The sequence below is a fragment of the Filicampus tigris genome, chromosome 21 (genome assembly GCF_054856515.1).
Source record: "Filicampus tigris isolate MCC_2025a chromosome 21, RoL_Ftig_1.0, whole genome shotgun sequence".
NCBI classification, from domain to species: Eukaryota; Metazoa; Chordata; class Actinopteri; order Syngnathiformes; family Syngnathidae; genus Filicampus; species Filicampus tigris.
Window position 1 is genome coordinate 747137 of NC_141237.1, and position 27584 is coordinate 774720.

Consider the following 27584-nt stretch of genomic DNA (forward strand, 5'->3'; position numbering starts at 1 on the left):
GTGTTTTGCATGTCTGCCTCACAGTTTTTAGGTTCTGCGTTTGAATGTTTTCCCTGTGGTGACCAGTCCTGGGTGTACCCAGCTTTTGTCTGGAAAACCCGCTGGAATAGGGTGAGCACGATGTCCGGTAATTGACTGGTGAGCAGTCCAGAGTGTATTCTACTTTCCTTAAAAGTCAGCAAGGACTCGAATGAGGTCAAGTGCTGAGAAAAATGGATTGGATGTATTGCAATTAGCTAGCGACCAGTCAACGATGTACCCCGCCTTCAATGAGGACAAGCCACACATCATTTGAATGGACATCTGACGTTTGCGCACCCATTCAAAGATGTATACCTATTTCAGTGGATTATTGTATCTCTTTTTTGTATTTATTTTATTTGCTAAATGTTTGTGCGACATCCGCATATTTTTTCCGTAAATAATTCCAAACTAAAACATTTAGAAAGCGAGAAAAACGTGACGTCATATCCGCCGTCAGTCTCCGGAAGTACAGTCAATTTTTATTCACGACAGAAAAAAAACAGCTGGTGTACGAAAAAAGAAAGCGTCAAAGTGAGTTTCCCCGTCGTTTTCTTGTCCTTTTGCTGACGTTATTGTCACGCGTGACATCATGTGAAGCCTCCTGTTGATGTACGCGGCTGCTGCTTTGTTGATTTGACACGCGAGCGGCGTTTTGGTGGCGAGTTGCTAACTTTAGCTTTAGCCTTCACTACCAGCACCGCTGCTGTGCACTTGTAGCTAACACGTTAGCCACTAATTGCTAACTAGCTACCCTGTCTAGTATCACTACCACTGCGCACTCGCCTTGTTTAACCACTAAATTGCGCTGTTAGAAGATTGATATACGTGCCACCGCAATAACTAGTGCGTATCGTGACGCGTTAGTTGTCCGCGTTGTTGTGCATCATTTCTGGCAAGTGTTTACGTTCGTCACCCAGCAAACATCGCTTGGTTGTGATCATTAAACATTTGGATTACATATTTCCACGTTGTCTATAGTTCTTCAGTGTATGTATGAGTGCATCAAAAGTTACATGACTTAAGCAAGGTGCACACATGGAGATTTTAAACATCTTATTTTTTTAAATGTATGGGATTAATTGATTTACATGGGACCAACATTATCAGACATATTTGAAGACATTTGCAGTGATTCGTGAGCGTCATTTTGCTGGGATAAATAGAAACTTAGGACTCTTGCATTCAAAATCAAAGGTGGCCAAGGTGCATCCAAATTTCAATCTTTCATAGCTTGTTTAATCTCTCCTATTTTCAAAAGGCTCACAGAATTGGAAATCAAGACTGTGGCTCATTGTGTGACCGCTTCTGACAGCCAGTCAGCGGTGAATACACACATGGCTTCACTTATGACCAAAAAATGTCCATGTGTGTTGCACTATTACTATGTGGTGTACTTCATATGACCAACACAGCACACAATACCAAGACTGACTGACTGACTGTGATATTGGCATCCATTCCAGACTGTCAGAAAATACAAAAGAAAATAAAAAGTACTAGAGAGGAAGAAATGGCTTCCTAATTGTCTGTTTACATCACAATCACAGAAAGAATTTCTATTGTAAATATAGAACAGGTTGAAGAAGTATACTCGTTGGCCCTAACAATTTTCCGAGCAGATCAGAGAAAAGTCACTCTTAATACACTCCACACCACAGGTTAAGCACTCAGGATAACCTTCTCGACACGTCCAACAGGCTTTTGCTGACTGATTATAAGGGAGGAAAACTGGTCAAATGTGGCCCTCTTGTTGGTGTCTGTGTACCCAACTTTAAATGTTAAACAGGTTGAATGTTTACGATTGCCAGCCCCAACTGTTTTCTAAGCAGCTCGGGGAGAGAAAAAAAGTCCCTCAGTACGCCCCACGCCACAGCATAATGTTTTTGTTATCAATTATTTTTTGAACCGTCTTTGTAATTTTTACTCCATGTACAGCACTTAGTATGCAACGATGGTTGTTTTTAAAGTGCCTTATAAATATAGTTGAGTTGAGTTATATTCCACTAACATGTTTTATTGTTTTTGACAGGATGCCAGCCTCAAAGCGAGGAACAGAAGAGCCCCTCGATCCTCAAGCAAAATCAAGGAGGTTGGATGGCGATGGCGAAGCGCTCCAGTCCGAAACCGCACCAGCACTCAACAACAGGTCTCTCAAAGAAATCCATATGCATGAAATGATGGACGCTGTCGCCCCCCAGACCAAGCGGAAACTGTCAGAAGAAGAAGCAGCAGCAACGGAAGGGAACCCGGCCAAGTCCTCCCGACAAAGTTCCCCACTCAGAAGTATTTTAGGTACGCCCGTCGCAAAACACACAAGTGCCTCCTGTAGGGAAGCTCCGTCAGACAATGTTGACGCCGAGTTTAATGTTGACAACACGCCCGGCAATGGCAGCAAGGATGGACTTTTCACAGAGAGTGACAAGCCGAGTTGTATCAAGAAATACTCAAGCCAAGTACAAAACAAGCTGGGCTCTGATTCAACGCAGGTGAGTGAAGAGTTAGCGTTCGCTCCAACAGAATTTGTACAGAATGAGCACAGTTACGGTAGAGCATCAGACTCCAGTCTTGATAGTATTTTGGACACTACGGAAAACACCACAAAGGCAATGTTAAGTTTTGAAGGTACGGCAGCTGACATCAAATTCACAGCTGAAGAAAAAGATAGAAAAGAAGCTATCCATCCCCTAGCATCATCCTTGAAGGAATCTAATTCAGAGGCTGCTGCTGCCATCAGAAGCCAGTCACTGGGAACATTATGTTCCAGCAACGGAGATGTACATCTTGAAACGTTAGTTCATGGACCAAATTGTCAGACAGATTACAGCAGTGAATGTAGAGAGACTATTTCGAGTGCGATAAAGCAGGATTTAACACAAAATACAGACATGGAGAAGCATGGAATGACAGCAGGTGATGTCTTAATTAGCCTTAATGATATTTGTGGCGAAGATCAGATGCCTCCAAATGCCATCGCTGAAGAAATTGTGTTAGAAAATTGTAATCCTGAGACTACGTCCGAGTCAAATAAAAGCCCAGATACTAAGGTTGCTGAAACTGAGCCTGACCAAAACCCAAAGACTCAATTTAAAGAACTTGTAACGTCAGCACCTGAGAGTCAGACGAAAGAAAACCAAACTGTTACGGACACTGATAGCAGCCGGGATAGTCAGATTGAGAAAGTAACACAGTCTGATAGAAATCCAGCGAGTAAGATTGAAGATGAATTAGCAATCGCTTCAGAGAGAAACCCGGAGCGCTATATCCAAGAAAATCAAGGTAGTCTTGCTGATGAAAATGCGTCAACAGCGGAGCCGGAACGAAAGCCTGTGTTTCAAATTACATTTGCGTGTAGTGGAACCCCACAACGTCTGCCTGAGTCACTTTCAAAGGAGGCCAAAGATGTGCCACAAGAGGTCCTCGAAGGAATTTACAATGCGGAGTATTCAGTCCAGGAAATTCCGATGGATCCAACTGAAGAAACTGTAGAAACAATGGCAACTCGTATGAATCCAGCGAGTCATATTGAAGCAAATCTAAGTGCTACAGACCCCGGAAGAAACCCAGACAGTCTGACCGAAGATTTTTTGAGTTTGAAGGAAACTGTTCCCATGTCGCAAGAGGTCCTCATTGAAAGTCATAGTGCGGAGGATCAACTAAAGGCTAGTCCAAGTCCAGAGAATACAGCTGATGAAATAATGACAGAAAGAGGGCAGAGTGAAATAACATTGATAGATTTGTCAGTTTTGAAAGAAAACGTCCCTGCGTCGCAAAATGTCCTCGTCGGAAGTCTTAATGCAGAAATTGAAGAAACTCAATTACATTGTCCTGTTCAAGAAAATCTAACAGCGGTGTGCTGTAGTCAACAAGAAACTGAAAAAAATGCATCTGAAAGTCTGTCGCTTTCAAGAGAACCCACACCACGAGAGGTCCTGGTTGACCAGTTTACTGCTGAGAGTCAAGTTGAAGCATTTGGTGAAACCCTAAGGAGTCAAACTGAAGAAATAAATCCAATATCAATGGAGTCTGATGGAAGCTCAATAAATCCTGTTGAAGACAATGTATTAGCAAGTCCTTCACTTTCACAAGAAACTGAAAACACACCAAAAGAAGTCCTTGGCAGCTGTTTTAATACAGAGAATCAAATTGAAGAACATCAAATGGTGTCCATCGCAAAAAATCCAACAAAAATCGAGGCTGGTAAAATGGTAGTAAGTCATGTTGAAGATTTGTCACTTTTACAAGAAAGTGAACCAATGCCACAGGAGGTCCACGTAGGCAGTTTTAATGCAGAGCAACATCAAATGGAGTCCGATAACAAAGCAGAAAATGGCACCGTAATGGATTATGATACAAACCTACACAGTCACATAGATCTGTCACTTTCACATGAAACCCAACCCACTGCACAAGAGAGCCTTGTAGGAAGCCACATTTCAGAGGGTGAAATGGTGCCTAACAAACCCACAGAGTGTCAACTTGAACAAAATCTAACATCAACAGAGTCAGGAAATCCTTCACTGTCAAAGGAAAATGAACCTAGACCACAAGAGGTCCTCGTAGGATGTCCCAATGCAGGGAGTCAAGTGAAAGATCATCCTGTGGAGTGTCATCAAAATCTAACAATAATAGAGTCCAATAGAAGAATCAAAGAAAATGGGACAAAACAAACTGAAGCCACACCACAAGAAGTCCTCAGAAACACTTTCAATGCAAAACCTTGGGTCGAGCAGAAGCTAATGGAATCTGAGAATCAAACCCTCGCAAATTCCTCTGAACAAAAGCAGGAGCAAGTGTCAAATTCACGTGACGGCGTCAACAAAACAACTGAGGTGTTGACACCTCACTGTGAGCAAAACAGGACAATGGAGATGCCCCGTGAATCTGTCATTGTCTCGCAGCAGAAGACAGATGTGGAAAAGCCATCAGAGGGAAGATTAAATGCTGCGTCGCTTCAGGATGAAATCAGTAATCACTTCAGCCAAAATGTTTATGACACTGAAAATAAAGATATGATTAGCGTAAATTCCACTAGTTTGGAAAAGGAGAATATGTGCTCTGACTATTCCACACCAACAAGGAATAAAATGAACATCACTTTTTCAGCTGTCTCCGAGAATGTGGAGCACCCTGCCTATTCATTGGAAGTAGACCCTCATAACAACAATGAACCAAACAATTACAGTGACGTTACTCTGGGAATTACTGAATCTGTACAAAATGAAAACAAAATGAACTTGGAGTACATTACTGAGGACTCAAACATTTCTGATGCAGAAATGGTGCAAGATCTAAACGTCCAGAAGAGCCCAGAAGTGAGCGATTGCCGCACTGTTACACAAAACGTTTTAGTACCAGCAAATTTCAAGACCAACAGAACTGAAGAACATATCACTGTTACAGAGAAACCAGAAGAAGCGCACAAGGGAGACGATATGGACGCAAGCCCAAAGTGCTACGTCTATGACTATGAAAACAAGGTTAATTTAGACACTGTGGCTACCACTGTGAGTTCAGCTGACCTCCAAATTCAAAGTAGTAAAGACCTGGTGAACCCTCTGGAGGAATCAGAAAATCAAAGAATCCAAGCAGAAGTGGATGTGTATCCAACAGCAGACACAACGTCTTCTGAAGCCCTCATAGAGGAAAAACAGGAAGAGGCAAAATTACTAGATGCTCATGAGAATCAGGCAGACTTATCTGAAGACATGGAGCATGAAGATTCTGTGGCTCAGGAGCATCAGACTACATTACCATCAGAGGCTTCTTACGAGACACAAAACCTGGAACGTCAAATGGTGCAAGCCTCTCACTTGGAAATACAACATGAAACTGAGCTGCCACATGAGGTTTGTCAAGCTGCAACAGCTAATCATTCAAATAAAGATGGCACAATGAACCTTCAACATGCATCTTCGCTTGACTATCCACAAACAACATCAGTACCAGTGAATTCTGACCCAGCAGGAAAGGACGAGAAGCAACAAGTCGCCAAACTTGCATTAGACTTATGTGAAGTTCAAGCAGGTCCAGATTTCACTGCGAGTGGTTGTCACGATAACAAGGGTAACACACAGTGTGTCACAGAAGTAGAAATGGACGTCCACATGAAGGACAGTGAATCTACGGTTGCCTCCTCAATCTTGGAGAACAACGACATCGCAGAAATTATCACCGGACGTTCGGATGCTGCTGTAAGCCAAGCAGAGAGGGACAAACCAATAGCACCGATTTCTGTCTGGATTCCAGCTTCCGGTGAAGAAATACAAGTGCAGAATGCAGACAATTTGGGTGCTATTTCTGAGGTTCAGCTCACGCACGTGATAGCAGAAACAGCGGACGCTTCGAATGCAGTAACTAGTGCCATTCAAGGTGACAAGGTGGCTAAAGTTACTTTGGATATTGTCGATTCTGGAAATCACAGTCTTGATCACTTTGTCCTGAGTGAATCTGTTCATTCATCTTTAGAAGAGGAGACAAGGTGGCAAGATGAAGACACTTCTGCAAAGACGGTCAGTAAACATGACACTGTAGACGAAGCATCTGAAAGCGGTGAAGTCCAAGTTCTTGTTTTTGCCCAACCAGCTGACACTGCTACTGTACCCATAACTTCAGAAGAGCGGAGCGAGGCAGTCAGTCAGTCGCTAGTTGAAAACCAGATGGTGTATGAGCCTATTAGTAGCCCAGAGAGTAATGGAGATGCAGATGCTGCTATGGGCTTGGAGGAGCAAGCATTGGTGTCTTTGGAGGACATATCGAGTATTCAAGACATGAAGGAGGCCTTGTCCAATAATGACTGCATGGAGGCTAGTCATTTGCAACAGGAAAATGAGCAAATGGCTAAAGAAGAATGGGAAGGTGGCCAAACAGCAGTTGAAATGGTGAAGCACCCACCCACCACCATTTTTCCGGAGATCGATGCGCATCGAGAAGCTGCAACAACTTTAGAGATGCAACATTTGGTGTCTTCAGGGGACATGTCAAATACTCAAAACTTAATGGAGGACTTGTCTACTTATGAAAGAATGAAGGCTCGTCCTTTGCAGCTGCAAAATAACAAAACAGCTGAAGAAGAACCGACAGACGACCACGTAGCAGCTGAAATGGAGAAGGTCCCACAGACATTTTCAGAGTGTGCTGGAGATGCCGCTACTGCTTTGGAAAAGGAAACGTTGATGTCTTTAGAGGAAGAACTATGTACTCAAGACAAAGGGGACTTACCTGCTAATGAAAGTGTGGATGATAGTCATTTGCGGCTGGAAAATGATGAAAGGGAAAAAAAGGAAAAGACAGATGGCAAAGCAGTTGTTGAAATGGAGGTACAACAGACCACTATTGTTCCAGGGAGTAGTCCAGATAGTAACCCGGATGAAGATGCTGCTGTGGCTTTGGAGAAACAATATTTGGCGTCTTCAGAAGATGTACCAATTACTCAATACATGAAGGAGGACTTGTCTGCTAATGAAAGCATAAAGGATAGTCTTTTTCACCTTGATAATACCAGTGCCACTAAAGAAGAACCAACAGACACCCAAACTGCAGTTGAGATGGAGGATGTACAGCTGACCACAATTGTTCCAGAGTGTAATGTAGATTCCGCCACTGATTTGGAGAAGCAAGATTTAGTGGCTTTAGAGGACGTACCAAGCACGCAAGACAAAAAGGAGGACATGCTCACTAATGAAAGCACGGCGGCAAGTCAGTTGCAACAAGAAAATGATGAAAGACTTAAAGAAGAACAGACAGATGGCAAAGCAGCTGTTGAAATGGAGGTACAACAGACCAACATAGTTCCAGACAGTAGTCCAGATGGTAACAAAGATGAAGATGCTGCTGTGACTTTGGAGAAAAAATATGTGGTGTTTTCAGAGGATGTACAAAGTACTCAAGACATGAAGGAGGACTTGTCTACTTATGAAAGCACAAGGGCTGGTTATTTGCACCTGGAGAATAACAGTACCTCTAAAGAAAAAACAACAGATGACCAAAGTGCTGTAGAAATGGGTGAGGTACAACAGACCACCAAAGTTCCTGAAAGTAGTGGAGACGCCGCCACTGATTTGGAGAAGCAGGATGTGTTGTCTTTAGAGGAAGTATCAAGCAGTCAAGTCAAAAAGGAGGACATGCACACAAATGAAAGTGCAGAGGCTAGTCATTACCAAGTCGAGAATGATGAAAGTGCAAAAGAAGTACAGACTGATGGCAACGCAGCAGTTGAAATAGAGATACATCAGAATACAACTCTTCAAGAGAGTAGTCCAGATAGTAACAAAGGTGACGGTGTTGCTGTGGCTTTGGAGAACCAAGATTTGGCATCTTCAGAGGATGTACCAAGTAACCAAGAAATGGAGGAGGACTTGAGGTCTCCTCATGAAAGTACAGGGAGTAGTCGTTTACAACTGCAAAATGAGAAAACTGCTAAAGCAGAATGGATAGATGTCCAAGCAGTAGTTGAAATGAAGGAAAAACAGACCACCACAATTTCAGAGACTAGTCCAAAAATGAACCAAGATGGAGTTGTAGCTGCAGGTTTAGAGAAGCGAGATTTGGTTTCCTTAGACGTGAAAGGTGACTTGCAACTTGAAAATGAGAAAACTCCTGAAGAACAGACAAATTGCCAAGCAGCAGTTGAAATAGGTGTGCAAGGGCCCGCCACAGTTCCGAAGACTAGTCCACAGGGAAATCGAGATGGAGGTGATGCTGTGGCTTTGGAAAAACAAGATTTTGTGTCTTCCGAGGATGTACCAAGTAACCATAAAATGGAGGAAGACTTGTCTCCTAGTGAAAGTACAGAGACTAGTCATTTACAACTGCAAAATGAGAAAACTGCTGAAGAACAATTGACAGACGACCAAGCAGTGATTGAAATGGAAGTAGAACAGACCACCATAGTTTCAGAGGCTAGTCCAGAGATTAACCGAGCTAGAAATGTCGCTGCGGCTTTAAAGGAGCAAGGTTTGGTGTCTTTAGACATGAAGGGCGACTTGCAACAGAAAAATGAGGAAGCTGCTGAAGAAGAACAGACAGTTTGCCTAGCAGCGGTTGAAATAGGTGTGCAAGGGACCGCCACAGTTCAAGAGACTAGTCCACAGAGAAACCGAGATGTTGCTGCGTTTTTGGATAAGCAAGATTTTGTGTGCTCAGATGATGTATCAAGTACTCAAGACATGAAAGATGACTTGCAACTGGAAAAGGAGGAAACGTCAGATGGAAAACTGACAGATGGCAAAGCAGAAGTTGAAGTAATGGAGCTACAACAGACCACTACAGTTCCAGAGAGTTCCACACCAACAGCTGCAGTGATCAATGCAACAAAGGACTTTTCCCTCGACAAAGGTGTTTCCCCGGAATGTGTGGTTGTTGCAGAGGTTTCTGAGCACCTGCAAGACAACCTCCCAGTGAAGACACCTTCGGCCTTACCTGCAGCGGACCTACCAGATGATACATCTGAGGAATTTGTCATTCTCGAGTCAGTCCCAGAGAGCAAAATTCACTTAGATATCGTCTCTCAAGCTGCCGTTGCATCAGGCCTATCCCACCCCTGTTTGGTGAACCAGGTGGATCCAAACTCAGAATGCACAGCTTCAAAGGGACTTCAACAGACCTGCCTTTTGAAGCCTGAAGAGCCACCCCTTGAGGTCAAAATTGCTGCAGTGATTCCTTCAGATGAAAAGGCAGAAGGTCTACCTACACCACCTTCAGAAGGACTTCCTGCGTTAACAACAGACAACTTCCTTCAACCACCACCTGCCATGGCAGAAACGGCCGATTCTCAAGCTCAAGGTAGGAATTTTGTGGCGACAGAGGCCGGCGGGGGTGACGCTGCCCTCCAGGAGTTGCAAATTCTGGAAGATATGGAGATCGGACATGAGATCATAGTGGTCGAGGTCGGGAACGAAGAAGACAGTGACGTTACGATTCTAGACCAAGTTGCCACTCAAGTGCCTTCACTACAAAAGGCAGTAGAAAGGACTGAAAATGAAGATGTTTTAAAGGCCAACAATTCATCTTTAAAGCCCGACATTAACAGCAAGATACATCTCGAGAAGCCCAAGAAGCAAGAAATGAACACCCAGGCGAGAACCAAAGCGCGTCTGGCCGCTCTGGCAGAGCAGAAGGCTGCCGCCATGAAGAGGACAGCCAACAAGCAGCAGCTCAACCTCTTAGCCTTGTGTCAGGAAATTGCTGAGGACATTGCCACGGACAGCATGCTGTTAAAGAGGATTGAGGAGGAAAAACAAGCGGTAGCCAAAGGGGAGGCTGCCAAGAAGGAAAATCCACCTGTCAACGCGCAGGAAATGCCCCCGGTTGACGTCAAGCCCCCCGCTGAACCCGAAAGCTCCTCAGTGCAGGTGGCCCCGGCTGAGGAGCCCCCTGCAGTGCAGACTCCCAGTGCAGAATCCAAGCTGGCAGAGGACCCTCCAAAGAGGCGTTTCTTCGTCTCACAAGTTTCCGTCCCTCTGAAGGCCCATGAGAAGAAGAAGCTAACTCGATATCAAAGGCTAAGACAGGTCGAACTGCAAAGGGAAAAGATGTCCTGGGCGCGCATGAAGAAAATGAAGTCCGACCAGGCAAATCAAATCTTCTCTGACATGGACTGGCAAGCGTCAATGTTTACACCGGTTCAATTTTCCATCAATGCCACGACCACTGACCCTGCACCCAAAGCCAGTTCATTGCCCCTTCTAAGTCCCGCCTTAAGTAGCAAACCTGCATCACCCAAGCCAGAAGCTCCTGAGTCTCTCAAAAGTGAAGCTGCTAAACCGGAAGCACCCAAAGCGGACGCCTCCAAGACTGAACCAGAAGGCAAAACTGAACCCACAAAAATAGAAACTCCTCCGACTGAACCTGCTAAAGTTGAAATCACGAGAATAACAAGACAAAGTAGTAAGGCTCAGACCTCGAAGGTAACCCCTCCTCCAAAGCCCACCCCTAAAGTCACCAGGTCGTCCACCAGAAGGTCTCTGCCGGCTGTCCCCCCGCCCATGCCCAATGGCCTTAAGGCGTCAAAATCGCAGCCTGTCGAGTACAAGCCATACAAACCGCGCCCCAGGTATTCACCTGATGATTTTGAACTCGATGACGACCCTTTACCAGCGCCTCCAAAGACGTCTGGTGCTCTGCCTAGGCCTTGCCAGCCTCACGGTCAGTCAAATCCCCTGGCCCAGGTGAAAGCCACACTTCAGCTTGCTAGCCAGGCAAAACTGAAGCCTTCAACCGCCTCTGCTGCACAGATCCCAGGTCAGTCAAAGCCCACCATTTCAACCTCAATCCAGTCCAAACGCACATGTACGCCCGGTCCACCACGTCCCATCGCCACGACCGCCCAGTCAAAAGCCTCTGTTACATCTGCTCCCACCAAACCGTCGCCTTCCGATGCGGCTCTGCAATCAAAGCCCGCCTTGGCTGCGGCTCAGTCGCATCAAGCGGTGTCTATTACACCCCAACTCAAAACAGCCGGCTCTGCCCCAGCTCTGACCAAGACGCCAGCGGCTTCAAACGCGTCCCAGATGAAGCCTTGTGGTCCTCCATCTGACGGACTTACAGGTCCTGCGAAAAAAGCCCACGTTCAGACATCAACAGACAAGGAATGCAAGGTAACATCTTTTGATTATATTCAAGATATCGCCCATTTTTGATGGTACTTTATTTTATAAAAAAAAGATTTTTTTTTTTCTAGGGTACTGCTGCTTTAAGTTCATCAAGTCCACCGAGAAGTCCCCCTCCCTCGGAGGAGAGCTCTAATGCACCTGATACGCAGCAATGTGAACAAAAGCCTGCAGGTTTGCCTTTTTATGATTCGTACTATTTCTTTGTATATTTTTTTTTTTTATTTTATTTTTTTCCCTACTTCTTCAAAACCTTTGCCGTGTACAGCAAGCATTGTTTTTTCCTACAGTCGCTGATCAGTGTCAAAAGACGGACACCTCTATGACAGCCCTGGATGAAAAGACTGATAGCTCAAAGGCAGCCCAGGATGGGCATGCATCAGAAACTTCCTGTCAAGAGTAAGTCCTACTGTGTTCTTCATAATGACTGCAATCTGTATTTGCAATATATAAATACTGTGTATGTTTTTTTTTTTGGGGTTGTTGGTTTTTTTTTTGCAGTGGTGCAGCGCAGCAGCAAGACGTCGGGACTCTGCAAAGAGAAGTGAAGAAACTTAAGGAGGCCGACAAAGACGACAGCCAAACTATCATTGTAAGTTCATGAGAGGAAGACGTTCTCCTCCAGCCCATGCATTGGGATGTGAGCGTGCGTGTTTCTGTTGTCTTGGTACCGCAGGATGCAGGACAGAAGCACTTTGGAGCGGTGGCCTGCAGTGTGTGCGGGATGCTCTACTCGGCCGCCAACCCCGAGGATGAATCGCAGCATTTGCTCTTCCACAACCAGTTCATTAGTGCCGTCAAATACGTGGTGAGAGGGAGGGACATTTGTCGTGACTTTATCTCCTAATGTAGTCACAAACGTGGATGTTTTATCATGTTTTACTATGTTGTGAATGCCAGGGCTGGAAAAAGGAGAGGATCCTAGGAGAATTTCCAGATGGCAAAATCATCCTGGTCCTACCTGATGATCCCAAATACGCTCTCAAGAAGGTAAAGAAAATCAGTCTTGGCGAGAATATCATTGTAAGTAATGCACTAAAACTGTGGTCTCAAAGGCACGCCCCGGGGGCGGTAGTTTGCGGCCCCCTACTTGACATCAAAGTTTAATTTTAGTGCGGCCCCTCACGTTTTTTCCTGCGTCGTTACACTGGGCGGTTTGTGTGTGTGTTTGCGCTTTTTAAGTCACTCATCATAGCTCAGCCTCATGACCTTTTTTGGCAAAACATAATTTTGAAGTTGACGTCAAGGTAAAGATAACCTGTCACCCAGTCATGACTTTTCAAAACCTGCTGTAAAGGGAAAGGTTGGCAATGAGGGACAGCCAGTTTCAAGAAAAACAGGAGACACTATGTTTTTTGTTGAGCACAGGGGCACACGACAGGTGCACAGAGAAAGTTTTGTCATTTTGAATACTTGAAACCCTTCTCTGTGGAATACTTGTTGCCTCAGAGGCACCCCCAGATTCTATCTCTTGTGGCCCGCTACACAGGTTGACTTTGAGACCCCTGCCCCTAAAAGGTTTGCACTACTTTTAGGTGGCTGCACAACATCCCGTGTTCGGATAATTAGTTGATGTCTAGCGTGCGGTATAACTATTTTGCTGACAATGGCTGAAAGGTGGTTGACAGGCGTCCGGGAATGTCTATCTTAAAAACGTTATTGCGTATGAAAATTCACTATACCCCAAGAGTAAAATCTTTTATTTGGCTTATTAGTCTTTTTTTTCCAGAAAAAAACATAAGCCAGATTAAATTCAATAAATGTAAATGCATTGCGTAATTAGAATGGAATGTTGTGCGTTTTATGTAATATTCAAGCGGAATTACACAGTTTGCGATGCATCGTAAGTGTTATGGAGGTATCCCAAAAATGACGTTTTATATGGTTAAATTAAAGTACACTTGCTTTCCCTGAGCCTGTGCAAAAAGGCTCCAATGACTTGGTTGGTCGCCACGCAGGTTGAAGAGATACGAGAGATGGTGGACAATGACCTCGGCTTCCAGCAGGTGGGGACAAAGTGTCCCTCCCTGACCAAAACCTTCCTCTTCATCACCAATGACAAGAAAGTGGCAGGATGCCTCATAGCCGAGCACATTAACGAGGTGAGTCCGCCGGTAGAACCTTGTCCGCTCGGCACACGTCCGTCACCGCACGCTTGGCCGCACTGCGCAGGGCTACCGGGTGATCGAGGAGCCCCAACCCGAGGGCTCGGAGGGGGAGAAGGTGATGTTCGAGCGTCAGCGGGCGTGGTGCTGCTCCACCACGGCCGAGCCGGCGCTCTGCGGGATCAGCCGCATTTGGGTGGTGAGCATGATGAGACGCCAAGCCATCGCCTCGCGCTTGGTCGAGTGCCTCAGGTCGGTGCCGCCTCGCCCACCTTTCGTTGCCGCTCAATTTGATCCGTATTCTGTCAAGAGTTTGTGCATCTATTAGAATCACTCTTCCAAATGTGTTTTGATGTTTTCCAAACGGGTTTTGTTCTGAGTTCTAAATATTAAACTGATCCATTAGATCCTTGGCTACGCCAAAAATGCATCGGTCAATTTGACCCATTAACGATTTCGTCTCTTCTAAGCTCAGTAAACTGTAGTAAAATTGGAGTTTTTTCTCAGAGGGTAACGAATAACTGTCTGTTCGTTGCCACCATCTTGTGCTTGTTAACGCCAAGTGAAGGCTGGTATTTTGAAAAGGTTGGAAGGCCGTGTAGTGGAATGCTTCACTGTTTCGTTTCATTTCAATTTCTAATTTTGTTCTCCAGAGTTCCACATTTAAAAAAGGGTCAAATTGACACGTAACGTAACAGTAAGGGAATCAACTTCAAAGCCGCTTCGTTTCTTTCCCTGCACAGGAACAACTTCATCTACGGTTCGTACCTGAGCAAAGATGAGATCGCCTTCTCGGACCCGACGCCAGACGGCAAGCTTTTTGCCACTCACTACTTTGGCACCTCGCAATTTTTGGTATACAACTTTGTCAGCGGCACGCACTCGCAGCAACCCAAAACTGACTCGGTATGACGGTCGAGACACAGAGGCGAGGGCGACGCCCGGAGTGGACTCGCCCTCGCCAAAAGACGTCTGATGGACCTCTGTTTGTCTGCCCATAAAATGGACATGCCTTGGTTCCAACCTCAGGATGAACAAATTCACACTTGACATACAAAAGTCTGATTTAATTTGAAGCAATATCAAGTGGAAACTAATAAAAAAGTATTGGGGCAACCCTGAAAAGAAAAAATAATCACACTACAAGATTCAAGGCGAAAATAAAATCGGACATTTTGGAGGCAAAACTCCAAACTACACGTTTTCTCTTGAAAATACACACCTTATTTCAGGAAAACAGGACTTTTTTTCCTCATAATACTGCCACTTTAATTGCAAATATATATACGATTCAAATGTAGTACTTGTTTTCTCAAACATGACTTTGTTATACAACTTTTTAGTTTGAGAAGTGGTTGGGAAAATACATGAATTTGACTAGCTCAAAAATATGCCTATCTTGAAAACATTCTCCTAACACGAATTTGATTTAGAAAATTGTACATTTTTATCTTGTAAATGTACAACCTAATTCTTGTAAAATTATGATTTCAATCCGGAAAATGTACAACTTTATCTCTCAAAAATCGGACGAGCGTTTTTGTCTTGACAACATTTGAATTTATTCTCGTAATGTAACAATTTTTATCCAAAAAATATACTACTGGTTTTCTCTCAAACATATTTTTTTATACAGCTTAAATCTTGTAGCATATTTTTTTTCTTCAGTGAGGCCCTAAATCTACTTGGAAGAAAATGAATCATGTCTTTTTCTTTGTAATCATTATTGTTTTATATTTTTATTCCCATGCATTAACATGCAATCAAATACATGTTGTTTTCCCATCAATGGCTGCTCACTTTTAAGCCGTTTTACTCCCTCCTTCAAAGTTTGTCACAACATTTCAAACTAACAATGTGAGCATTTTATATCAGAATAGCTGAAGAAGAAATGTTTAGAACCGTAGCTTGGGCTTTTTTTTTTTTAATTACTTTTTTAAACCACTTTTTTGCCTGTTGTTATTTGAAACTGAGCCATAGACTGTTCGCCATTAAAGCGATGGGGCATTGTAACCTAAACGTTGAGGTTTTTGTTTTTTTCCCCCCTTTATTCCCAACTGTCCGTTTTGCTTTGATGTTATGCCTGAATTGAATTAACAGTGGCTTCATTTCTTTTCTTTTTTGTACATAGCACACAGTATCATCCTCCTTAATAACTTTAACACTGTACTATATGAAATACTCATGTAGATAAATGCGTACTATAACATTTATAATAAACTGTGGAAATTCTTCAAGACTTCCTCCCCCCCCCCCCCCTCTCTCTCTCGTATGACTTTTTTGGGCATAGATGAGGTTTATACAAAAAGTTGTAAATATCTATTTAAGTAATAAACTGTAAAAGCATTGCAACCTATGCCTGCCCACTTTCTTTTTCCAGTGACGGAGAGAAGACTTACATGAACAGCGACACCTAGTGGCTGGTAATGTACATGATTTAATTTTTTTTTAAGTACAGGAAGTGCTCAATTTACGAACGAGTTCTGTTCTTCACTGGCAATGTAACCTGAATTTCCGCGTATGTCGGACTTCACCGTTAAAGTATAAATTTACATCAAAACGCTTGGTATAAAAAATTGACAATACATCAAAATAAAAACATAAGATGCTGAACTTAGCATTAATGCTGAGAAGTGGATGGAAAAGAGGGCGAAAAAGGCAAACATGATGCCGGCGAGCAGACAAAATCGAGACACTCTGCGCATGCTCAACCGCAAGGAATGCTGGTCTTTGTATTACACGAAGTGCTTGTATGCGGAAGTTTGTTGTTTGGCGCGCAACGTACCGCGAATACACAAGCAGAGGGAAACAAGCTCAAAGACGCAGCACAAAAGCACACTTTGGAGCGAGGAGGAAACCGGCTGCTTCATTCCTGTGGTGAGTGACATGAATATCAAGTGTTTTATTGACAGTTGAAAGTAACAAGCGGAAATGACGTCCATTTGTGTCGTGACGCCGGGCGTCGCGGTAGACGGTGGCCTATTCAAATGCCGGCGCAACTCTGTCGGCTCAGTCATGTAAACGGGTTATTCAGAGTGTTTCAGAAAACCTAATTTTGACCTTAACCCGAATATTGGCTGTGTGGTGCCGAAGGAAAGGAGACGCAGGAGGTGTATCACAAAATAATTTAATGAACATCACGCACGGGAAAACCGGAAACAGCTAACTCAACGGACGTTGCAACCACCCAAAAAACTCGTCCCCCAACACATCCCTCAACCCTTTGTTCCATGGGGGAATTATGCCAGCAAACACCACAACTGAATGTAATCGTCGTCACTATGGTGCTGGGGACAAAATGGCGGAGGGGGCACGGGCGTTGTAAAGTCAAAATGTCGTAGCTCAAACGTCTTACGTCGTAATTTGAGGACTTCCTGTATTCCAAGCATTTAGTGCAGGGGTGGGCAATTCCACTCCTTGAGGGCCAGTGTCCTGCTTGTTTCCCCATCTCTCCCTGCTGCAACACACCTGAGTCAAATGATCACATAATCAGCAAGGTCTGTAGAAGCCGGATTATGATCCATGAATCATTTGAATCAGATGGGTTGCAGCAGGGTGACATACAGCATAAAAACATGCATGTTACCGGCCCTTGAGGACCGGAATTGCCCACCCCTCATTTTAGTGACAGTAACTGGCATATTTTGTTTTTCTTCTTTTAGTTGCATTCCTCCACACTCCTGTCACAACACGGGCCGGCTCGGCAGTTGCGAAAACAAGCTTGGAACAACAAGAAAGCTTCCTCAAGCTGGGAGAGGTGATAGCAATCAAGTCAGGTCAAAAAACAACTGAGGTATCCTTTTAGGACAAATACTCACTGGCTCAGAATCTTGGTTATTTGTCTGTGGAGTGACTGTGGTGTTGACACATGGTAAATAACACAAGGGCTTTCAATTTGGAAATACACTTTTTTAATTTCTGCACAAGAGTTTAAAGACACAAAGTCATCACAGCTGCCACGTTTTCAACCAGTAAAACTGCTCTTTTGAGAACACAATTTTAGCTAAGCACAATCTGTTCAATAAGACTTAAGAGGGTTTCACACATACCGACAATTGGGCCAAATTGGAGCATTTCCGCTCCCTTGCGATAAAGTCGATAGCCAGTCAGGAAGGTATTTGGTCTACAACTACTACTTTGTGTTTTCCAGTGGTCTGGATTCCATGTGGCACCATGCTGCCTCTCAAAAGCCGATCTTGGTCCTGCGCTAGATATGGTTATGTGCCTGACGTGCTGTCTTGGTCATCTGGAGTACACCACACACGCTAAAAACAGTAAGTATACAATTGTTTTTTTTTTTTCCTCGTGGTCTGGGGTTGCTCACATTTAAAAAAAAAAAAAAATCTGTGAAGATGTTTAAAATCGGTATGCGTGTAGTGTACCCCCCGCTTTACAAACTACGACGTAAGAAAAACATACTGTACATTGTGACCTGAACCTTGGGTCAAATCATAGCTGCACCTCCTGCCCTGACATCTGACATCTGACATCTGCTGGGACTTGATCTCTCTTAAGAGCTTTAAAAGCAGATTACACTAATTCTTCCCACAACTTCTGTCCTGACGACGGGTAAATAAACGTGAACAGAAACAAAACAAAACACACACCTATATTTACACAAGATGCACTGAAAGCGCCGAATGTTGACATTAGTGGTGTAACGGCACGTAAAAAAAAAAACAATCTCGGTTGAATGCCTTGGTTTTGAGGTGACAGTTCAATACATGTTTGGTACAGTAAAGGAACCAAATGATTATCTTGTGTAAACATAAAGATAATTTAAAATGGAATATAAAAAAAATGCTGCTTCTCTGCTAGCAGAGAATTCTCCCTAAATGAAATATTGTCAGATGAACAAAATATGCAGAAAAGGGTTCCCTTAGCTAACATTTTCCGTGTGAGAACTCTGTTTTCCCTTCTATTGTTAGATTAATGATTAAATCTGAATACATGTACCGTTACATCCTCAATAGTCAAACGTAGAACATCAAAGTGAAGTTGTTGTTCATGCCAAGGCTATGGCAACATTAAAGAAACATAGGCACCAAAATGATATTCATGAGTCCTTCCTTCACAAGATGGGACAGTTTTCACCGCAGAAGTTGTACAACAGATCCAACACGTCTGGCTCCTGGAGGCTTTGGGCCACCACTCCGTGTCCTTTCTTGGGCTGGGCCACCACCACTGCCTCACCGTCTGCCGGGAGCTCCACCAACGGGTGCACTTTGTTGTCCTGCATCCCGACAGCGGAGCCGTTTCTCTCAGGCCTCACTTTGGCAGCGCTCTCCAGTTTTGCTTCCAGTACGCTCGGTTCATCCTGACACGCCTCCGAGTCGCTGGTGTGTGGCAATGAGAAATAGGTGCATCTTTTGGACTTTTTATGGTCTTCTGGCTCAGACGTGGTGCTAAAAAGGGAGTAGGGAGTGTCCTCTTGCAGGTCCTCGCAGCCGTCTTCATCTTGGGCGGAGTTGACCAGGTTTTTGTTGATTCCGGTCGGGTCCGAAACAGATTTCCGAATGAGCGTGTTCTCCCTGATGAGCCATCGTCCCTCGTCGATGGGAACGCTATCACCTGGCCCGACTTGTGCGTTGAAAGCGATGCAGCGAGTGGCCTCGGTTAAGGTGTCTAGAGCATTGGTAGAGTTGAAGTAAGACGAATCACTCGCTTTGCATCTTGCTGTGTGAAAAGGCAAGAAAATGTTGGAGTGCTTCTTTTTGGTTCTGGGGGCCGACGGGGGCCTCTCGACGGCATTGGTCTTCCCGTAAAGCCGTTCGATGGTTCTCCTCACGAAGCCTTTGCTGATAGACTTCCGCACCGGATCCTCTTCACTGCTCGACTGCTCACCCGACGTTCGCGTCTGATAGCCGCCGCTTTCTGACATGTCAGAAGGCAGCGCCGTATTCAGGCTGTGCTTTGCGTTATCTGCAAAACTCTTCGCCAGGAACATTTCCCGGATGGACTTGACCCTGTTCCCTTCAGGCTCCACGGTTACCACACCGCTAGAGTCATAGCTGAAGGATAGTGACGACTGCGGGGCGGATCGGCTGCACTGCTGAAATGTTTCAATGGACTCTTCGGACAGAAGTGAGACCTTTTTGCCGTGATCCTTATTGTACCTTGTCTTCTGGGCATCAGCAACCTGCTTCTCCAGAAGACTCACCCTTACCGCGACAGGCTGGGAAGTCTCTTCGTCAGCCAGGTCTTTGGCAACTTCCACTTTGTCACATTTTGTGTCCGTCACAGAGGCTCGGTATTCCACTAAATAGCCGCATTCCTCCTCTGAGCCTGACGCTTTCTCATAGAAGCTCAACTCTTCCTCAGCCGAGCTTCGGATTTGTTGGTGTTCGAGTGCCGATGACTCTGTGTGGTGGTCAAAACCACTCAGGTCATCGCTGCTGTCATCATAGGCAGGATCCTGAGGATGGTCTCTCTCTGGATCAGAGTCACAAATTTGTCTTATATAGACCGGTATGTCTCGTGTCTTGTTTCCGGGTTCTTCCTCATTCTCTTCGTCCGGTCCAAGTAGCCTTTCCTCGACAATAACCTTCAATCCTTTGTCTTCAACATCTGGCCGGGCTTCATCCAGACTCAGCGTTTTGCCTTCGGCCTCTGGCAGCTCTTTTTCTGAGCTTGCCTTCCAGCTGGGATCCAGTTCCACGTAACAGTCATCTCCTTGTGTTTTGTCCTCATATTCCTCATCCGAGCATCGTTCCACGGCAGAATGTGATATGTGGTCCGGGTTCAATTTCTGCTGTCCTTCAATACATGCCAACTCCTCATTGTGTTCCTCAGTCCCAGAATTGCAGCCCTCACAATTAGACTTCAGCTTGTCTAGACTCGCGCTGACGGAAACAGCTGAGAGAGACACAAGTTCTTCTTTAAGGATTCGGGGTATGTCAAGCCCTTCAATGAGGTCAGCAACGGTCTGTTCCTCCTGATGTGTGTCTCCGAGCAATTGGAAGTCCCTCCAGCTGTCCAGGATGTGTCTCGAGGCCGACTTCCATAAAGCCGAGAGGCTTTCTTCTAACTGGTGGGAGTCCTCCATGCTAGCGATTTCTCTCAGGGAGTTGATCATTCTCAAAGCCTCGGCGGAGCTCACTTCGTTCGCCTGCACCTGGTCTACATTGAGCTTGGAAATGCCGTCTTTCAGGGCCATGATGGACAAGAACGCCACCAGGACTTTGGACGAGGAGCCAAACATGGAGGCCACGTGGGAGGAGAAGTCTTGCACGTTGTTGGACTTTTCCAAGCACGATGGACTTTGAGCGATATGCCGGATGGACCTGATAGAGAAGCAAACGCTCTCGAGGGCAAGTTCCATGTTTGGCTGATCGACAGTGTTTGCCAGCTGTGCTTTTACTTTTGCGTCGGTTGTGGTCTTTTCTTGATCTTGCTTTTGGAGCTCGTCAGTCCGTTTAGCAGTTTCAACAGTACATACTGACGGTTTTATGGCCTGGTGAGGGTTTGTCTTCTTTCTCAGTGATGGTGTTTTTCTTACACTTGCAGCATCTGAATCTGACGACAGATTTCTGGAGAGCATCCTTCTTTTGGATTTGTGTTTGACTGGAGGCGAAGCCAGGTCCAACGACTTGGAATGTGCAGTCTGTTTGCATTGCTCGGATTTGGACAGCGTCTGCCTTTTCTTTGGCAAGGAACTGACATTTGGTGACGTTTTCTTGACCACAGGATGGCGCTGTAATGACTGGGACCTTTTGGGAAGCTCAGCAGCCACATTTTTGGACTGTGATTTTGGACTGTCCATGATTTTTGGGCTGGGCAGTGGGGGATTACTTGGAGATGTTGGAACCTCACTTGAGGGCAAACTGAAAGAGGACAGCCTCTCCTCTGAGAGAAGACTATTTGGGGACACAGAAGAGCTGCTCTTTAGATCCAAGAGTGATTGCTGTTGCTCTTCATTGTTACATATGGTAAATTTTTCCATACTAGACTTTCTGAGGGACATTTTCCTTTCCAGAGACACATTACTGACCAAAGGTGCCCTTTTGATGGATGTAGATCTTGATAATGTTTCTTCCCCCTTTGAAACCTCAGCCTCCAGCTGTTGAGTGATTCTCAAAACGTGCTGGGCATGCGGTAAAGCTTGGGCAGATGGCGGGTGATTATCCGACGTTTGACTTCTCACTGCTGGCTGCACGCACCTTGGGCTGCAGGCCGCGTGATATTCGGGATCTGATTCCTCCGGCATTTCCTCCTCAGGCTCAGGGGGTCGAGAAAGATCTTTTGAAAGAACATCAGAAGGCTGTTGAAGTCCTGCGTGATTTCCAGTTGCGTTGCATGATGGCATCTTGTTATTGGTTTTTGGCTGAGCTTTTATTCCTTCTCCATTTGTCTGATGATTTGATGGAGCCTTGTTGTTTTCCAAGGACTGGATCCTATCTCTGACAGAAGTTCCCTGCACATCCTCAGGTGATGTTTGCATTGTTGATTCTCTGACATTCCCCACCGAAGCAGCCGGAATGAGTTCCTGATTTTCTGTCCCATTGGTCTTTCTTGGGAAGTCAGTAGGTTGTTTAATATGCACTTTCTTCAGCCAGTTCTGCACATATTCATTTGCAACTGAGCTGGAGGAGTCAAAAGCAGGCAGGGACATTCGCTCGCTGACAGCACGATGCACCGAGGTCTGCCGGGTCAGCACTCTCCGTGCCTCGCTTACGCTTGGGTTCTGCACTGTTTTACCTGATGGCTTTGTGCTCCCCTCCGTATTCTTGATCGTTCTTCTTTTGAGCTTTGTTGGGCTTGTTGCTGCTTTTAATTTTTTCCCGTAAATCTTCCTGATGAACCCGGCGCTAGAGAATGGTGTTGCTTTCTTGCGTTTGTTCGTCTCTCCTGGTACATTTTCTCTCTGCCTTTTAGAAGGTGACAGAAGACGTCTCATACCTTTGTTTCTTACTTTGGGGCTCCTTCTGGTCTTAGGTCCAAGTTGTTTGTCTTTGCCTTTGGTGGACTTGGCTGCCTGTGTCGATGCTTTTACTCTTTTACCATGCTTTGGAGAAGGGACATCTGCTGTTACTAGCATGTTCCCAGCATTCCAGATGTTAAAAGATTCAGAGGCTGTTGAGGGCTCCCAGGACTGGTATTCCAAGTCGTCATTTCTGTGTAGATGTCCCGTTTCTGAAGTAGCGGGCCTATAAAATGAACCCACGTTTGCATTGTAGTTATCCTGGCAACTTTGCTGTTCATAAATATGCAAGACGGTTTCAGTGATCTCCTCCCCGCTGGATTCCATATGCGTGATTTCAGCCGATCTATATGATGACATGTTTGTGTTGTTCATGCCGTTAGTGTCCATGGAGCTGAGCCTTCTCGGTTTGGGTATCGGCTTGGTGCTGCTTTCTGTCTCCTCACGGTAACAGTACGATCCAATGCTCTCCACTGAAGCTTGCTTGTTTCTGAGTTGTGTGTGTGCTGGGGTTGGTGCTCTCCTGGGCGACGTTGCCTGGATCTTGACAGCGTCCTCTTCGTAGCTGCTTTGACTTAAAACCCCGTTGCCCAGTGATGGTGGATTCTCATCGTGGTCGTCTTTGGATTCATCCTTGTTGATGTTGTCATTGGAGGAGATGGAGTCTTGTAAATCAGGCGTGACGGGACAGACGTCCTGCTCCAACTCCGGCTCAAGCAAACAGGCCATGTCGAGCTGATTGGCCACGCTGGAGCGGGTCAGGGTGGTTGTCCAGTGGAGGGTCTCCTCCTCCTTGACGGTCAAGCGCACCCTCATCTCCACTGTCATGCTACCATCTTGGTTCACCCGAAATGACTTTTCGATGTCGTCCTCATCAGGCTGCACGCAGTCCAGATCCTCACCCTCTGTTTCGGCGGCAACCTGTGCAGACTCGTATCCTACGGAGTTAGCGGGGTGACCGGGCAGGTCGCATGAGCTTTCCATGAAGGAATTGTGAATCTTGTTCACAATGTAGCGCTCTGAGGACGTGGAGAAGTTTCTGGACTTTGACCCATATGACGGTGACTTCTTTTCGCCTTCTCGGCCAAGAAGCGGCGGAGATTAAGGCAGAAGATTTCATGCAGCAGTGGAGATGAGGAGGATGGCATGAAAGAAGAAGAGAGAAAACCAATTAGAAAGATGGCCTGTCTATGACTAGTCAGCCTCACAGGATGCCTGCCATATGTAGGTCATCTACGGTGTTATGCATGATAACATCACGTCAGCACTTTCTCAGGCTTTATCCTGTGATACTAGGTAGATTACACAGGTCACATGACTGAAGGCCCTACTAGATGGAAATGAATTGAACTTACGGTTCAGAGCCTTCAGTCTCCTGACACTCGTCCGGATGCCGGGCGGCCTCATGGAACCCGGCGACTTTTGGGCATTGTAGTTTGCCGGTCTGAATGGCTCTTTGCCCGCCGCCACCACCACGCCGGAGCACAAGATCAAGCTTGGAAGCCCTTCCACCTTTGGCAAATAAAACACAAGTCTCACTTTTAGAAAGGAAGTGTAACACAGCGAGACTGATTTAATTGAAAAGGGGATCTTATCGAGCCATAACCGAGAACATCGTTGTTGTGCATGTCACTAGGATCTTCTCAGTTGCCTTACATGGCAGTGTCCCAGAATGCAGTGCGAGGGATTAGGGTGGATGCTAAAGAAGCTTAAGACTTTCCCTTTATGGGCCAGCCATTTACAGCGCGGCGCTAAGAAAGTCCTATGTGGGTCGGCAACGCTGCTAACTAAAGATGAAAAGTTACGGATGCACTTACGCGTCTGCCATCAGCCGTGTGTAGCTTCACCACATGGAACTGCATCATCTCCGAAATATATTCCAGAATCCACTCAAACGTGGTCGCACTCCTCTTTTGGAGCACCACCGCGTGTTTGACCGAGGGGTCTCCATTCCGAAAGACCACCAGTCTCTTTGGCGTGTGCACAAGCACGGGTTCCTGCCGCCCGGGGAAGGCCCTGGCCCGCTGCAAGTTTCGGCGGCGGGAGCTCACAGGCCTGGCGTGGTACCAGGGAGCCAGCTTCTTTCTGGCCAGCGCCAGGTTGATGGGCTTTACCTTCCGGTTGTCAGAGCAGATGTAGGACTTGCCGTCCTCCAGCTCTTCCAGCGTGTTGATGGTGTGCACCCCCCGGGGGGTGGTGATGTTCCTCACACCGAACGGCAGCGGCACTTTCTTGGACAGGCTGTCCAGGAGGGCGTCAAATGTTTTAAAGATGCGGTTGTTGACAACCATGCGCAGGCCACCGAATTGAGGATCGCCGCTCTTGTAGAAGCACACCCGCTTGGACAGAATGGGGTTGGCGACGCTCGCATGGCGGGGGGTGCCAAAGGTGCGCAGACTCCCCGACAACTGGTCCTGGGGGATCCTGCGAAGGCCTGACTCGTTCATGGCTGTGTTTCGCTGTGAGGGAGGCAAGAGAAGACACTTGGACATACCGCAGCAACTTTTATTTGAACTTGTGCAAATTGTTTGCGCACTGTATTTCGGCAGTAATCTTCTTGGGTCAGTTGAACTTGGCACGCGATTAACAACTCAAAGGTGTCAGAAACAACAAATCAGCAGAAGGACGACTCACTGATGCACAAGCGCCTGCCTCGCATTTAGGCCAACATATGTTGTTTACTTGACAGAGGCACTTGATCGGATTTCGGGGAAAGACGCCAACGCAAACGTGATTTCGCGTTTGCTGGTTAGCAACCCGGCTGCACCTTTCAACAAAACACACGCATAGAACGTTGCAGAGGTTTCTCGTCCGGATTAGTTACTTCAATATAACTACCAAGTATTCAGCCATAGGGTGCCATTCTTCCGCCAAATTAATGGCCTTTGTTTGTTTTTTTTCTGAGGGGTTCTCACAATGCCGTAAAAGTTTTGGTGAGCATGTGTATCCTGATCAGTCTGTATTTCAGGTTTCCCAAACACGGCCCTCAACTCACTCAGTATAGCACCATCTATAAAAATTAGAAAAAGCCAGGCCCCCACACCAATTTCACTAGTCAACATGACATTTGGCTGACAGGCGTATGGTGATAGGACGCACGTCCGAAATGACAGCTAGTCAGCCATTTTGGGGTAAATTCCATGAAAAGATGCCTTGAAATGTTTTGAAAAAAACATAGCCCTCCGCACCAGTTTGACCTATAAACTTGAAATTGGCTGGATGTGTCAATCATAAGAGAGCACACGAAGGCCCACTCATCACTGTTCGCACCTTTAATTGACTTTAGCTCCGTAGCTAAAAATACATGCAATGCTTAGCACACGTCAGACCACCTGGCATTTTGCACTGCTTCAATCTTTCCATTCACCACTTGACTCTTATGAAATCGTAACTTTTTATTTCGACAAATGACTTCTTGGTTCTTGTAAGGAAACATTCAATTTTCAGTTTTTCGGCCGGACTCAAACAGCAAATCTGAAACATCACACATGAGAATTTTATCCGTAAAAAAAAAAAGAAATCAAATCAAGAGCTTCTGTGTGGTTGTACTCGCTATAACAGAAGTATCAAAAATGATTTTGCTCTTCATTTCTGGCTGTTTAATTGTGGCCTAACGCTTACGTTGGCTGCTCGGCGAGCACTTTTTCAAGCACTTTGTATAATACAAATTCATATGAACAAATTGATATCTTGTAAATCCAAAGCATTTTTTTTGTTTTGATTTCTCTTGGATTTTGGAGGAATTGAAGAGATCCTTCCAAAGATTTGTGGTGGATCCATACGCCAATTCATAGCACAACACCCATAACAAGAATCAAAAACTCACCTATGTTGTCATTGTGCAACTTCTTTTGGAGGCTCTAAAAACCACGGCGCTCCACATCCCGACTTGTCGGCTGGCTTCCACAACAACTGTTTATTTCGGGCCGCACCATCGCGGCTAATTTGCTTAATCTTTGCTCGGCGCTAATCCTCCGATGCTAGTGTTCAACACGCTGGGCTATCATCTGTGCGTACACACTCAGGCATCACCCCTAAACCTGTGCAAATGATCCATCAACTTGGACTCACAAGTCTTTGGGCTCATGTGGTTGTAGTGGCACCTTCAAAAGAAGTTGTCAGCTGGCGCCGACGAATGCTAACGTGGCTAACGGGGGCGCGCGGAGGCATTTCATGCGGGGTGGGCCTAATCTCATTGAGAAGCTCTGCCATAAGAAGGATTAAAGGCTTGTTCACTCGCAAGACCCTCCGAGAAGATGTCCACTAACAGACAACAGTGAAGCCTCGATCTCAGGTTTTGAATGATGGGCACCATTGCGCCGCTTCAGATTTACATACCCCAAACTATTATCCCAAAACACGTGAATACCATTTTCAATTTAACTCTTCGGAATACCGGACATGAAGTACACACCATTTGGACTCACTCACAGCGGAGAGCCTCCCCTTTTCAAAGCCACACACAAGTGGGACGGACAAAAGCAGCTCCAGGCACCTTTTACATCAAGTTTTGCAAGGAAGGAAGCTGTGAGAGGAAGGAAGGAAGGAAGGGAGGAAACAATCAAAGGAAAGAAGGAAGGAAAGGATGAATAAATGAATGGAGGGAGGGCAGATGGAAGGAATGAAGGCAGGATGGACAAACCAAAAGGAAGGAAGGAAAGAATGGAGAGAGGAAAGATGGAAGGTAGACAGAAGGGATGACGCAAGGATGAAGGGAAGCTAGCTAGAAAAGAAGAGGGTGGGAGGAAAAAGGAGCAGATGGACGGAAGGAATCAAGGCTAGTGTGAAGAGGGGAATGAATGGAAGAGAAGAAGGAAGTCAAGGATGCATCAAAGGCTGGAAAGAAGGGTGGGAGGAAGGCTGACGGGTAGGGATGGATGGACAGAAGGAAGGGAACAACTCGAAAGAAGGATGTGATGAAATGAAGGG

General features: G+C 45.6%; 2 protein-coding genes across 2 annotated transcripts; one reads left to right on the forward strand and one right to left on the reverse strand.

Moving 5' to 3' along the window:
- Positions 1-481: 481 nt before the first annotated feature.
- Positions 482-15974, forward strand: LOC147127043 (uncharacterized). The gene is made up of 10 exons (XM_086021207.1): positions 482-555; positions 2054-11618; positions 11702-11804; positions 11921-12029; positions 12132-12222; positions 12307-12438; positions 12531-12620; positions 13589-13732; positions 13803-13987; positions 14479-15974. The coding sequence occupies exons 2-10, from the start codon at positions 2055-2057 to the stop codon at positions 14645-14647; spliced, it is 10587 nt and encodes a 3528-aa protein (XP_085877333.1). The 5' UTR covers positions 482-555; position 2054; the 3' UTR covers positions 14648-15974.
- A 1655-nt stretch (positions 15975-17629) lies between these two features.
- On the reverse strand, positions 17630-26805 carry LOC147127044 (uncharacterized). The gene is made up of 4 exons (XM_086020647.1): positions 26482-26805; positions 24473-25114; positions 24011-24167; positions 17630-23731 (listed from the first exon to the last, which is right to left on the reverse strand). Exons 2-4 carry the CDS (start codon positions 25100-25102, stop codon positions 18807-18809), a joined length of 5712 nt encoding a protein of 1903 aa, XP_085876773.1. The 5' UTR covers positions 25103-25114; positions 26482-26805; the 3' UTR covers positions 17630-18806.
- Positions 26806-27584: the final 779 nt, after the last annotated feature.

Excerpts from the sequence above, each read along its gene's own strand:
- LOC147127043 (XM_086021207.1), top strand. The coding sequence starts at position 2,055 with ATGCCAGCCTCAAAGCGAGGAACAGAAGAGCCCCTCGATCCTCAAGCA. Across the intron at positions 11,805-11,920 it reads ATGTGAACAAAAGCCTGCAG|TCGCTGATCAGTGTCAAAAG; the intron begins GTTTGCCTTTTT and ends TTTTTCCTACAG. Across the intron at positions 13,988-14,478 it reads CGCTTGGTCGAGTGCCTCAG|GAACAACTTCATCTACGGTT; the intron begins GTCGGTGCCGCC and ends TTCCCTGCACAG.
- LOC147127044 (XM_086020647.1), bottom strand. The coding sequence starts at position 25,102 with ATGAACGAGTCAGGCCTTCGCAGGATCCCCCAGGACCAGTTGTCGGGG. Across the intron at positions 24,168-24,472 it reads ACACGGCTGATGGCAGACGC|GTGGAAGGGCTTCCAAGCTT; the intron begins GTAAGTGCATCC and ends TATTTGCCAAAG. Across the intron at positions 23,732-24,010 it reads GAGACTGAAGGCTCTGAACC|GCGAAAAGAAGTCACCGTCA; the intron begins GTAAGTTCAATT and ends TTGGCCGAGAAG.